Source organism: Primulina eburnea, chromosome 14 (assembly GCF_022965805.1).
Source record: "Primulina eburnea isolate SZY01 chromosome 14, ASM2296580v1, whole genome shotgun sequence".
Classification (NCBI taxonomy): domain Eukaryota; kingdom Viridiplantae; phylum Streptophyta; class Magnoliopsida; order Lamiales; family Gesneriaceae; genus Primulina; species Primulina eburnea.
In genome coordinates, this window is record NC_133114.1 from 2,559,018 (window position 1) to 2,574,207 (window position 15,190).

General features: G+C 32.9%; 1 protein-coding gene across 1 annotated transcript; it reads right to left on the bottom strand.

Annotated features, from left to right (window-relative positions):
* Positions 1-9,732: 9,732 nt before the first annotated feature.
* Positions 9,733-12,156, bottom strand: LOC140812842 (L-type lectin-domain containing receptor kinase IX.1-like). Its single transcript, XM_073171207.1, has one exon. It carries the CDS (start codon positions 12,108-12,110, stop codon positions 9,993-9,995), a length of 2,118 nt encoding a protein of 705 aa, XP_073027308.1. The 5' UTR covers positions 12,111-12,156; the 3' UTR covers positions 9,733-9,992.
* Positions 12,157-15,190: the final 3,034 nt, after the last annotated feature.

Sequence of the window (15,190 nt, forward strand, 5' to 3'; positions counted from 1 at the left end):
TCAATTGGTTTCTTAATTGCCTATTATTGTTGCAGTAAAGCAGAAAGGAAATTATCGTAAAATCCTTGTAAAAAAGGAATTGGATCGGAGATCCATTCTTACGCAGAATCTATCATTCCCAAAATTCCTATATCGCAGGTTCAATGAATCTAGACTTAATTAGTTTCTGTAACATCTCTACTTTTTTTCCTGGTTTATTTTGTCAACCGGATTTGCATATAATTTCCATATTCTATTTAGTATTTATATTGTGTGTTCTATATGTACATAGGTATGCCTATAGCATGGCACTCTAGTGTATCTATCAAATTGATTGTAATCTTATCTTAGATTTCTTTTCTGAGGATGGTATTCTTTTGGTATCAACCAATCTCATTTCGAGTTTTATATATCAGCGAGTCGTGTCACACATGATACATGTCATTCATGATCAAAATATGAGATGAAAAGAAAATTGTAGAATATGAAATTAGTTTGTTAATAGACATGTGGTAAAAATTTGTGTAAGACGGTCTCATGAGTCGTATTTTGTGAGACAGATCTCTTATTTGGGTCTTCCATGAAAAAATATTATTATTTATGATAAGAGTATTGTTTTTTATTGTGAATATCGATAAGGTTGACATATGTCACAGATAAATATTCGTGAGACCGTCTCATAAGAGACCTATTCGATATGTCAAAAACTTGTGTGAGATGGTCTCACGTGTCGTATTTTATGAGACAGATATCTTATTTGGGTCATCCATGAAAAATTATAATTCTTTATCTCTAAGAGTATTATTTTTTATTGTGAATATTGGTAAGGTTGACCCGTCTCACAGATAAAGATTCGTGAGACCGTCTCACAAGAGACCTACTCAATAGACATTTTCATCACACATATCAAAAGTTATTTATTATATTTTACATGAGGTTTAACTTTAATTAATCTCTAGTATACAAATTAATACATTATAATTTGATTATTAAAGTCATATATAGGAGAAATATTATGCATTGCTAATATTATGTTTGTTAAGAAGTGATTGACTTGGTATAATTGAGAGGTGAGTTATCATTATAATTTATAGCCTCCAATAATTATAACTGTTGGGGAAAAATTGGTGAATTAATTCTCTTGAGGGGATTAATTAACAATCATATTAAGAAAAGAGGATTGATTATCCCATTGGTACAATGAATAATGGATTTAGACAAGATTTGCTTTGAACTAAATAAGTAATTAGCAAGATTTATCCATCCCCTTCTTCACTAATCAAGGTAATTAGTCAACACAATCTCCCACTATATATTATGACAGAATAGATCATCAAGTAGAAGGCTAGCTCCATAGGCTGAGATGGCGATTATTCGTCCATCTAATTTAAAATTTCATCTATAATTTTTATTGAATTGAAATATAAGTTCAGCTTCAAAAACAAAATAAATCGATCATGCTCGACTTTTCTAATCTATCTTCTTATGTTCTTCTCTATACCAAACCCTATCCTCGATCGGCTTCAATGAATACGAAAGGATTCGTCGTCGATTCGATTATTCTCGCTATTTGACCCCTTTGATTCAGTATATATGTTTTATGTTTTCTTTTTAAGTCAAAGTGTCTCTGTTATAAAATAAATTTAGTTACAATTGAAAATGACAAACTCGTGAAGGATGAATCCGAAATTGAGCGTGTATGCATGCGCCTTTACGGCACGAAAACAAGTACTTCATTTATTTTGCATGCACGCATATATATTTTTTGGTTTGTTTCACCAATAGAAAATTACACGCAACTAAGAGGCTCCATCATTTTGGTATATTTTCGGAAACTTTATGAAAGGAAAAAGGAAATCCTTAGACATTGAAGTTTGTTGTAATTGTTTTTAAGACAGCGTCTTGCACGAATTCATGGTTGATGGCAGATGTGGAAGCGATCGTAGAGAGTGGAAAAAGTGAGGAGTTGAGCAGCCGAGAGTTGCATAAACTGTCTCAAGCGTGAACAAATAGAGAGAATTGAGTAGCAGAACACACATACAATCTCTCACACACAGTTCTAGCAAACTCCCTATAGAATTCTCATAGCTTAAGTCAATCGTTTCATTCAGATTTAAGTAACGTTCTTTGTTTTATATTAATATTTTGTGAATTCCTATGTTTTATTGAAAAAATAGATTATGTTAGGAGCTTATATCTAAATTTCCAGCAGTGTTTCTCTAGTTTTATTTGTTTATGACGTTATATTTGTTTAGGAGATTATAAGAGACGGTCAAATTTAGTATCTTCAATCGTTGTGTTTTTAAAAGTTATATTTTTTTAAAAAAATCATTTTTACACAAATTGGTGTATCTTTGCCCCTGAAACATCCGTAAATCGAAATATTACGCGAACAAATAGTACTCGCGAAAACGTAATAAAATAACAAAGATCACATGCGAACTTAGAAGGAGTAAGTTTGAGACAACATGGATTACAGATTAAGTTACTTGTTTGGATAATTAGTGGCAATTTTGATCCTAGTTCACGATTAATGTCATTTTGTCGCTATGGTCGAATTTTTATAATGTTGATAAACCTTCACTTTCAAGTTAAAATTATGGTATGGATTCCTTTTATTAGTGGACAAAGCAAAGCGCACATGTGATGTGTGTCACTAATCAATTATATCTTTAAAATAATATATTTTTTTATTGTAATATTAGTAAATGTTTGTTATTATAGAATTAGGCGTAAAAGATGATAAGATAACTTAACTTACAATAAACTTTTATAATATTTAATTTGATTGATTATCCCATGGTTTAATGAGTAATAGATTTCTGAGTAGGTATCTTATAAGACGGTCTCGTTAATCTTATATGTGAGACGGGTCAACCATATCGATATTCACAATAAAAAGTAATACTCTTAGCATAAAAAGTAATATTTTTTCATCATGACTCAAATAAGATATCCGTCTCACAAAATACAACCCGTAAGACAGTCTCACACAAGTTTTTGCCTAGATTTCTCAAAAGATTTTCCCATTAATCGGATTGAAGTAGCTTTCATTTTTTTTTTCTCGATTAAAAGTCGAATATCATAAATTAATTTAATTTTCATATGAAAACATGTCATGCTACCAATAATTTAAACCACAAGCACAAGAACAACAAACACCACATAACTATTAAATAAATTGACTGCATAAAATTGCACCTAGTTTACCATACAAATTTGGATCCTCAGTCCACGACCACGAGATTTGCACCCCCGAATCGTGCAATAATTTTTATGGTTATTACAGCTACTCAAAGGTTTACAAGTTTTCTCGACCACACCTGCTAGCGTATTATGTGACAACAAATCTGTCATTCATCTTGCCAATAATCCAAATTTCCATTAGCACACCAAACATATAGAAATTGATTGACACTTTATCCGTAGTAAAATCAAGGATGACGCGATAAAACTTTTACCCATACGATCGAATCTTCAGCTCGCAAACATGTTCACAAATCAATTTCCCCATCCCACGCCTGTCTGTATATATACAAAAAAAGCACAATTGTATCTCAATCAGCTTCTGGTTTTTTCAATAAATACACAGATTCATAATATGTAATAATCATCCAGACAAATCCAAGCAAAAACATCGTATATTTCGGATAAAGGCGACCGTTGAATCTCCAATATCCCCGATGCTTAATCTCATTCACTCAGGTTCAGTACTGTTTACATTATTGATTAAAGTATACTTCCACGTGATTTTTCACGAGTACATGTCTATTTGTGCATTCAAATTGCAATCGATAGGACGGCCCAGATTACGATATTGTTGTTTACACGTTTTCATTGTTTTTATTTTTAAATTCGTTTGGGCTCCCTACCATTATTTGGTTAGCTCCCATGTCCTTGTAAGTCGTAAGGATCAGATGTATTTCGATAAATGTGACCACACAGGCTAGATAAGGAGAAATGTACGTGTAACATTGTTGGGGGGATAATTTAGTGTGAGCCTCCCTCCACGAACAATTACGTGATGATCGAGGTCGAAGAGGGTGGGGTGATCGTCAATGTCATTAGGTTGTACGGATAATGAGTGGTTTTTGATAGCTTTTAGACGAAAGGAATATGAATGAACCAATCTTACACTGAAAGGAGAGTGATTCCAAAAAAAATTAGGTATGAGACTGTGCAGTGGAGGATTGATTAAAAGATTTGATATATTGTATGGACAATGAGTGGTTCTTGATAAGCTTTTAGACGAAAGGAATATGAATGAACCGATCTTACACCGAAATGAGAGTGATTCCAAAAAATTTTAGGTATGAGACTGTGCAGTGGAGGATTGATTAAAAGATTTGATATGCATTGTTCATATCAAGAAGGTGCATTTTTTTTTTTAGGAGCTCGTCACATAAGAATTCTAAATTTAATTGTACTTTTTAGTATATAGTAAGGACAATCGTCGAATTTGGAATGTTATAAATTATATTTTATTTTTAGTTGTTTGATAAATTAGATATAAGTTGTATAAAATTTATTAGTGTGAGGGGAAAAATAATAAATATTAAACAATATATAATTTAGATAAAATTTAAAATATTGTACTACTTTGATCTAGCTTAATGTACGACACGTGATTTGGCAAAACTTATTCTATGCATGTATTTTCCTTATCCTATCCTATCAACTCCACTGCTCATGCATAGATTAGAATTTTTCATTCTTTTTTGTTTAAAGAAACATGCATATAATTTCAGGGCTCACTTATTTTTAAATCAAATCCAGCTATAAAGTTAAACAAATTAATGTGAAAATTATAAAATTGATATGGTTGACTCGTTTCACGAATAAATTAATCAAATTAATTTTTTTTTAAAAAAATTGTACACGCAAGCATCGTATACGTTGTTATTAATATAAACTAATGCACCAATGTATACATTGCGTACTTGTACAATATTTTTTATAATCCATTTGGTTTATAGTTAAAGGAGGATCAAAGTTTAATTATAAAAAATAGTGAGATATTATAATGTAATTTTGATATATAAATTTAAAAAATAAATAGAAAAAAGAGAGAAAAAATACAAAAATTGAACTTGCAATTTGATGTTTAGTGTACAAAGTAGGGGTGATCAAAATTTTTTATTAACCGCCCGAACCGCCTGAACCGAATTGCACCGCACCGTTTTTCATAATATTTTATAAAAACCGCGATTAAAAATATTAATCATAAACCGTACCGCATACGCGGTTCGGTTATTTTTTTTGCCAAGAACCGCACCAAACCGCACCGCCTAAACCGCTTGCCATAATATTTGGCTTATATTATAATAATTTATAAACAACATATTCAAATAAAGAAGTCATCATTCATTATATCCTAGCTCTCTTTAAAATTATTATTCTTACAAATAAAACTTATCTTTTTCTTAATTATTCTTCATATTAGTTTTTTATTAAAATATTTATTTTTTTTGCTACAATATTTTGTTTGTAGTTTGAAAGTAAAAAAATGATAAAATAGTGTAAATGTCATTTTTGTTGTTAATGTGTTGTGTTGTTAAATTATTAACTTAGTTTTGAATCTTGATTATTGTTTAATCTATTTTGATATTTATATGCTTTGAACTATATTTTATATTTGAAAACAATATATTGTTGTTGTTTCAAATAAATTAGAATACATGATCTAATATTTTTCATTAAAAAAACCGCAAAACCGACCGCAACCGCTTGAAACCGCTCAAAACCGTAAGACTGATTTTTTTACGTAAAATCGCGATTAATTTTTCAAAATACTAACCGACCGCATATGGCAATTCGGTTTGAATTTTTTTAAAAAAACCGCAAAACCGCACCGTGATCACCCCTAGTACAAAGGCTCTATCCGCTTAGTTACTAAACATCAAGTTATATATATTATATATATATATATATATATATATATATATATATATATATATATATATATGAATTTGTTATCCTGCACACCTCGGTATCATGAGCACCGCCTACGTGGCGGTGCATGATTGATCAGTCTTTTTTAAAAAAACAAAACAAAAATTTTGTGTGGTTGTGGGTGTGCCACATAGACAGGCTTCTACAGGTGTGCAGGAAAAGTGTGTGCATGGTATCATTGCTTTATATATATATATATATATATATATATATATATATATATATATATATATATAATTATTAAAATGTATTATGATACCAAAAATTAGTTACCGTAAAAACTTCAAACTTCAAACTTAATAACATAATATAAAATACTATAGATATGATGTTATTATTCATCATTCACATTTTCACAAATTTGGATTTTATGTAATTTAAAGAAAAAATTATTTTACAGCTATGCCTAATAAATTAAAGAAAAGAAAACAATTTCGAAGGGGCAAAAATGTGATTTCGGGTTGAAATCGGTTCACACAATTAATGGACCACGCCGAACAAATCGGCCGTGAATGGGCCCAACCCAATAACTTTAATTTCACTACCGTAACAGCCTAGAAACGGTCCAGCTTGGTGGTTGCACAACTGTACTATCTCCCGTACAATAAATACTGTGTAACAGTAAATGATATATGCCGTTTGAAAAGTATTAATTTAGTTAAAATATTTTATAAAATTAAATATCCTATGAAATTTAGTAAAATCAGTTTTTTTTATATATAATTATAAAATCAGCGCGCCCTTTACGCAATTTTTTTTCATTTGCGTGCTAGATTACCCGTTTTATGAAAGACGAACAATACGCATAAATTATTTTTTAAAAAAGAGATAAAATGTAGAACGATATATTTTCTCAATAAAAAATCTATTACATTTCAACTTTTAACGGCTTATACAAAAAATCCATTATATTTCACTATGTTCAATCAAATTCACTCGTATTTTTTCATGTCGTTATTCTAAATGTTCCTTCAGTTTCGACTTGATATTTTTCATCATTTTTATTATGTTGTATTCGGTTAATGACTTTTGACCAATCATTGAGCAAAAATTGGACTTTTTCAAATTTTTCGACTTTGAGTTAGAACATCTCTTATACAACGTATTTTCTCCAATACTAAAAGCTCGCTTCACTGCAACTGTTGAAAACGGGCAAGTCAGAATTATTTTTGCTATTATTGACAAAATTGGATATATTTGTGTTTTTTTGCGATTGTATATGTCAAAAGTTTCCTCATTCGCATCATTAAAATCAAAAACAGTGGTAAAATAATTTTTATGTTCCTGATTGGAACTTGAGGATTCTCATGGGCGTCTCGTCCGTAGTTTAATAAAAGTTGTGTTTTAGTAAGTTTAGAAAAAATATTGCTAGTGGTACTGGATCGTGAATCATGTGAAAAAATACATCTATTATATTTGATGTTATGTTCATTATAAATATCATATAAATGAATTTTAATATTAAACAATTGCAATTATATATTAAGAGCCGTTTTCGTAATAGGATCTAAAGACTCATTAATATAATGTTAATATTTCTTGTAAATCATCTAATTTAAGTTTAGGATATAAAACAAAAGCACATAAAAATATTTCAGGGATTTCTAAAAAAAAAATCTCATTTCGTTTTCATGACCTAAATAAATTGAATTAAAAGCATCATCACTAGATTTCATATGTTCACTAAAAATACATGCAATATTGCAACAATGTGTTAAAACTATATGAGAAGCAGGATAATAAATACTTGATAATTGATCACCAGCATCATTTAAAACTTTTAAAATTTTACAATTACTAGTGCATATGTTCTATTTATTCGAAAATAAATAAATATCACGAGCTTGAACATGTTAATGAAAAAATATACGTTATAAATTTTTATATTCAAAAGACGATAATAATAATTTATATTTTGAATTCTAATTAGTTGGAACATCTCGTGCGAACTGTTTAGACCTCATATCATTTATTTTGCAAATTTTGCCCCATTATTTCATAACTTGAGGATGTGTCTATAGATAATGAATTGCATTCCTAATTAATGGAATTTGTAATGCTAAATTTTTTAGTTCATTTTGAACACGCAAATTTAAAATATGACGTCTGCACCTAATATGAAAAATTTACAACATAACGATGATTTACATATTTCAATAAGTCAACTAATACTATAAGTATTTTCACTAGTATTATCAAAAAAATTTGAAAAACTTGATAGCCTAGAATGGAAAGGGGGGCGAGGGGTATTTATAGGAGAAAAAATTTAAAAAATAACACTACAACTGAAACTGACTGCGACGATCGACGGTCAAGGACATTTAATACTTATATGCAGACAACTTTGTCAATGATCATTCCAAATATCCGAACGAAAAAAAAAACTTTATTATTTAAACTAGCGAGCTCTTTAATTAATTTTTATTTTTGTTCAACTACTACTTTTTTAACTGTCGTTTGAGTGTATTTTTGGGATATAAACGTCAAATAGAAGGATTTGCATTTATAGAAAGATAATTTTCAAAAGATAATTTATCACTAAAACTAATATAAAGTTTTTTAACAACACAAAATTTAGTTGTTTCTTCTCTAAATTTAGCTTCGGAAAAATTTTAAAAGTCGAGAATCGTCAGCCAATGGAAAAGAGAATGTCATAATTTGAGTTTGAGAACTATCAATACCAATTTTCATCGGATGATTTTTCTCAATGTTATAAATTTTTGGACAATATTAGCATTTGGCTTGCATATAACTGGGATAAATATCACATTTTTGAAATGTTTGGTAAAAATATCGAATGTCGAGTGAGTGAGGCACCGCTTGAGTTTTTGTTTAGGTGCCCTCAGATTGCTTATACTTTCTTGACTTTGATGATGATGTGTTTGTTTGGTCTATTTTTCTTGTTCTTGATGTTACTCATTGGAAAAATCGAGATCATAATCGTCGACATTGAACGAAAGAAAATCCCGATGCTCAAACTCGGGTAACATGATGTCATATTTGTATAAATATGAAATTGGAGTAATTATGAAAATAAATCAACAATGGAAAATAACTCAATAATCAAGATTTAATATTTTGATAATGAAAGAATTGTTAATTATTGAAAGAAAATTGTACGAAAAAAATGGAAAGGGGGTCGGGGATATTTACAGAAAAAAAAAAACCTACAATAATCGACCCGACTGTCTTGGTCCGGGTTGACTGTTGTACAACGGCCACGAACGTCGGTTAACCAGCCTATTGATCACGGGACCGTTCCAGTTCGAATCTGGGTCAGACCCGACCAAGAGCCAGGTCTATATGTTGTTTCATTCGATAAAATCACCGACGAAAAACTTACGAATATATATTTGGCCAATGGCCATACACTCTTCTAATCACAATCCCTCTCCCAAATCAAAATTTTCTACCTTTGCGCCTGTCTCGCTCCAATGACTTCCGACACAATTGATCATATCAATACATGCTTCTCGTTGATCAAATAAAAGTCGAATTTTATGTGAAGGAATCATTCACATTGATTAAGATTATCCCAATTAATTTAGCAATCAAGAGAAATTATTCATAAAGTATTAGTTAGATTTTTTAAGCATGATATTTGTTACAAAAGTAGGTCTCTCGTGAGACGGTCTTACGAATCTTTATCTGTGAGACGGGTCAACCCTACCGATATTCATATTAAAAACTAATAATGTTAGCATAAAAAGTAACATTTATGGATGTCCCAAATAAGAGATCTGTATCACAAAAAAGCAGTACTTTTTAATAGATACCCATATAAGAAATATGTATCACAAAATACGATCCGTGAAACCGTCTCACACAAATTTTTGTCTTGTTACAACGATCAGTTTAAGTTATATATCACATAAGGATTCATCAACCACGAACAATACAATCTTTTAATCAATCAAACCACTCAAAAGAAATTAAAAGAAAACATAATTACGGATCAAGCAGTTTTAAGCAACGGGGCTAATGGATTAGAACCATTAGCCCCAGCAGAATAAGTGGCAGATTTTGAAGGGTTGCCGTAATGGCTTCTGCAGCCCATAGAATCACTCCCACTGGTACTGTAATTCACACCAGAACTTTCCGCCACAGTGCATGGAAGGACTCTGATATACCGGCACCGGCATTACTTCTGGAAGAACTGGCAATTGAGCCTCAAAGTTCATCACATTAATCACCTGTCGTATTGTGGGCCGATGCCGACAATCCGGATGAGCACACCATAGCCCCAAAACCAACAATGTCTCCATTTCTTCACCATTTTGCTCGGTTCCTAAATCTTGCTCCGCAGAATCTAGTATTTTTCCTGCACCATAAAGTTGCCACACCCATTCCACTAATTGGAGCTGATCATCTTCTTGAAATATAGCATCAATGGCACTTCTCCCACAAGTGATCTCTAATAAAACGACTCCGAAACTGAATATGTCAGATTCTTTGCTGGCCCTGCCAGAGATCACGTATTCAGGTGCCATGTATCCTCTAGTCCCCATCACCATCGTGGTTTGTGACCCTTTCTCGTGATCGACGAGTCGAGCTAGGCCGAAATCACCGAGTTTGGCATCGAAGTTTGAATCCAACATAATGTTGCTTGATTTGATATCTCTATGGACTACACATTGCTTACATTCTTCATGTAGATACAACAAAGCTGAGGCTAATCCTTGTGCAATTTTGTATCTAACTTCCCATGTCAACACTGAATTATGCTTAAAGAGATGTGAATCTAAGCTCCTATTTGGCAAGAACTCGTAAACAAGGAGGAGTTCACCTTCTTCGTGGCACCAACCGATGAGTTGGACGAGGTTTCTGTGTCTTAATTGACTAATGATCTTCACTTCTGATACATACTCTTTCAGCCCTTGACGTGATTCCTTCGATATCCTTTTTACAGCTACATATGAATCGGTTTCTTTAAAGTAACCTCTGTAAACTCCACCAAATCCTCCTTCTCCAAGCTTTAATTTCTCTGCAAAATCATCAGTTCCACGGGCCAGTTCTTTGTACGAAAACCTCTTAGCCCCAGCGCTCGTTTCAAATTCCTTCTCCATCGACGTGTTGATAGCATTTGTGTATTTTTTTATTTGTGCCTTGATATCATTTTTCTTCTTCAAGAAACAGCCTGCAAATCCCAAAACAAGAAGTACAATCAGCAATCCTGCAGCGCCTAATCCGAAAGCTAATCTCCATACTCCCCGCTTCCTTTTCCGGTTTCCTTCTACAATAATTAAGTTGACCGGGGGATCCGATGTTGGGCTCGGAGCTGGCATTGGACACGGAGCTGGCACATTAGAAGTGACATCGATAATTAAATTTGAATAAAAATCCCAAGACTTAACAGTATTTCTCTCGAAAAAATCTCCTGTTGCACCAGAAAAGCCAAACTCAACTTTTTCAGGCATGTAATCTCTGAGATCAACCACGCGGCTGAGGCTACCCAGTGTGATTGTGTTATTAAAAGTATTTGTAAAATTAACAGTGAGAATCTTTGAACTGCCGGTGTAGCTAATCCAAGCTTCATTTTGCCTTCCCCGAGTAATATCATTCTGCCAATAAGCGGTTGCAACAGATACCATGGAATTTATATTAATCCCAACATGTGGGGCAACTGGATCGAAAGAATTCTGGTAAGTATCGAATTCAACTGCAAAAAACGTCTCCTCAGATGAATTTGAACAAACACAATCTCTATTAAGGCCTATGCTGGCACCATCAGAGGCAGTCCTCACGGATGAATTGACAGGAGCCAAGAAAAAGGTGATTCCATCCCCAAAATCGTTTCTCCCGCTTGAATCTATCACAAACGAAAAATGAGTCGAAAAATCACTCAAATTCCCGGAATTCTTGTCCCACAGATGCAGCGGCTCGACATATGTGGCGCGACCCATTCTTGATGTCTGTGAAACATTGAACTCATTGGGGGTGAGCTGAATCCCTTGGGGTGAGATGTAAGCATCTCCTGTGGTGTTGATGAAGTGATTGTTCTCGTTAGACCCGAAGCTGGCAAAGTTGAAGGATAAAGAAACCGAAATAGTACTTGCGGGGGTGGAGAAGAGGAAGAAGAAGAAGAAGTAAATCCCCATGGTGAAACAATGCATGGTTGCTGATACTCTCTGTTTTGGTCGTGTAAGAATCAAGAAAATGCTTATAAATGTGGATTTCATGCAGTACAACAACTTTCTTCGTCGAAAGAGTCTTCCGACATATTTCTTTAGCTTTAGCAAAAGGCTGTGTTTTTTTATTGAAAAGCTTCACCGCTTATTTTCTAATCTCCACTGAACTGTCTTTTTATTTCTATTGGTTATGGCTGCGACTTGTGCATAATCAATTTCCTTTGGTAAATCAACATGGTTCCATTCTCATCGGACTCTTGCATGGTCGGAAGATGGGGAAAAATGTGATTTTCACTGCAAGTTAATATCTCATTTACAGGCTGAGAATCCGTGACTTCCTCTTATTTAAATTGGCACAGAGCACTCATGTAGATCCCGAAAATCAGTACACGTAAAACCCATGCATATATTTAAATTGTTAAATTAATTATTTAAGTTTAAAATGATTTTAGATATGTGTGATTTATGAAATTGCATTATTTTAATTATTTATGTTTTTAAGATGCACGTTAAAATATTTTCTTGAGTTTTATGTTTCAGGCGAATATTCGATACGGGATCGGAAAAGAGACCGGTGACGATTTAAGCGATAAAAAAATGTGGTATTTTATTTAAAGCCAAGAATTTTATATTTAAATGATTTATGAAGTTTTTAACATTTTAAAACTTAATTTAATTTTTTTTGATGATTTTAAGTTTTAAACTTTTAAAGTTTATCAATTGTGTATTTTATTTTAATTTTGGGATTTTTGTAAAGTTATAATGAGTTAGTTAATTAATTAGATTGCTAACTAGTTAATTAAGCAAAAATTTTCCTAACTAGAACACACCCACACATTTTACTCACCTTGTGGCTTAATACACACCACACACACATTCAAGTATGCACACACACACCCCCCTTCACTATAAAAAACACACACACGTTTCTTTTGTTGGAGAAGCCAAAGGTTCTTGAGGCGATTTCTTTTCAGCAGCCACCATCCCCTTTCCCTACGAATTCTCAGCAGATTTTCGGTAAATTTTCTTCAAGAAATCGCGCAGCAGACGTCAACTGATCTTTTTTCCCCGTATTCCACCGCACCGGTATTCGTCATCTTCAATTGTTTCAAGACCAAAGGCATGTATATTCTGTTATTTTTGCATCGATATCGTCATATTATGCGTTGTGTTATTATTTATCCGTAAAAATACATGTGTGATGTGTAGAAGTTTGAGCAATGACGTTTGGATAAATTTTGGAATTGTTTTTGGATCACAAATCTCGTTTTTGCTGTCATATTTAAAAACTGAGATTTTTCGGTCGTGATTTTGAGAAAACTTTCACATGAAAATTGTAGAACTTTTCGATACCTTCGATTTGACAGTAAATTCGAAATATTTGGATAAGAAATGAGTGAGTTATGATTGTTTTCGTGGGACTGCTCAAACTGCGACTTTTATGAAAATGTGTTCTTGCCATGTTCTTGAATTTATTTGTTGCAGGCTTCGTTGGGCATCGCCGGGCTTGTGTTACTGCATTTAGATATGTTATGAGATGTATTTAGGTGTTATTTGGTGGTTCGTTTGGGTCGGGATTGGCTTGGGATGTAATAGAAGTCGTAGGAAGCGAAACGATACCGAATTACGGGTTATTGTTGTATTGAAGTTACTTGTCGATGCTTGGTGACGTTTGGGGTGTTTGTACGGGTACTAATCAATGTAATAACATCCTAGGATGAGTCTCAAGGTGTTGGTTCATGGTCCTTAGACTTGGATTGAAAGGGTGAAAGATTAAGTTAGTGAATTTTCGTGATTTTCCTCATACAGAGGGTATCCGGACCCCTTACCGGACCCCGACACGGAGTCCGTGTCCTTTTTCCTTCAAAAATACGAAATTCCAGTGCCTACCCGGACCCGTGTACCCCCTCTTAAAAAAAGTTTTTTTTAAAATTTTTTTTGTAGTATTTGATTCGGGGTTCTATATCATGGTTTAGTACGATGGTTAAAATTTATTTATGTAAAAATATAGGATTTTTTTTGGGGTTTTATGTCATGGTTTAGAACTATGATTAAACGATGTCAAGTTCGGAGCGAACTAGAATGTCAAAAGCTACTTATTCACTTTGGTGGTGAGCTCGAATACCTATGTCTAAGACATGCAAGTCAAATATTTAAATTCATGTTAGTATGTGCAGTAGAGGCCCCGAGTGAGATCCAATGAATCCCTCAACACCAAGTAAGTATGTTGACGTGCAAAGAAAATATTTCAAGTTTTTGAGGTATGCTAAATGTCTTGTGACCAAATTATGTTTAGGATGGGAAAGCGTTAAATTATGAACGGGAAACAATCAGCCCGTTGAATTATGAACGGGGATCTCATGTATGTGGCAGTGGATACGTTCCTATCATCCCAGTACTGTGGTTTAGTCTGATCAGACAATTTATGTTATAGGTCACTTGCTTTGAAACATATCTCTACGCAAAATGATGCTATGTATGCTCAAGTATGTATGATGCAATCATGTTTAAGAAAAGTTTTATGATGATGGCACGTCTACGTTTATGCTATTACGTTCAAGTTCAAGTATGTTTATGCTATTACGTTCGAGTTTCAAGTATGTACGCTCTATTTTAAAGATGCATGTGGTTTTATTACGTATTACTTGCTATTACCAGTTTATACATGTTGAGTCTTTAGACTCACTAGACTTGATCGATGCAGGTGAGGATGACTTTGAGGAGACGAGGGGTGGGGATCAATGAGCCGACTTGGACCGGGCAGGAGGCTAAACCTGAGGACCGCCCATGTTTTTAATACATTATGCCATGTTTCAAATATTCTGATTTCACGTTATTGTGTACGATTTTTAAACAAGTGTTTTAGCAAAATTTCTTTGTGGAAATTTTTATTTCAAATATTTTTAATGATCAGTTTATTGTTATCGAAATTTGAAGGTTTCTATTTAATTAAGAAAATTTTTATTTTTACGCAGATTTTAAAGTAGTTAAAAGTACGGTATGTTACAGTTGGTATCAGAGCGGTGTTCTTGAAAAGGGTTATGCCTACTGCCGGTTGCGAGAAGCTCACGAAGTAACACCTCAAGTCTGTAAGTTTTAAAGTTTTGAAATCTTTTATGTAGTAAGCATCA

Excerpts from the sequence above, each read along its gene's own strand:
- LOC140812842 (XM_073171207.1), bottom strand. The coding sequence starts at position 12,110 with ATGAAATCCACATTTATAAGCATTTTCTTGATTCTTACACGACCAAAA.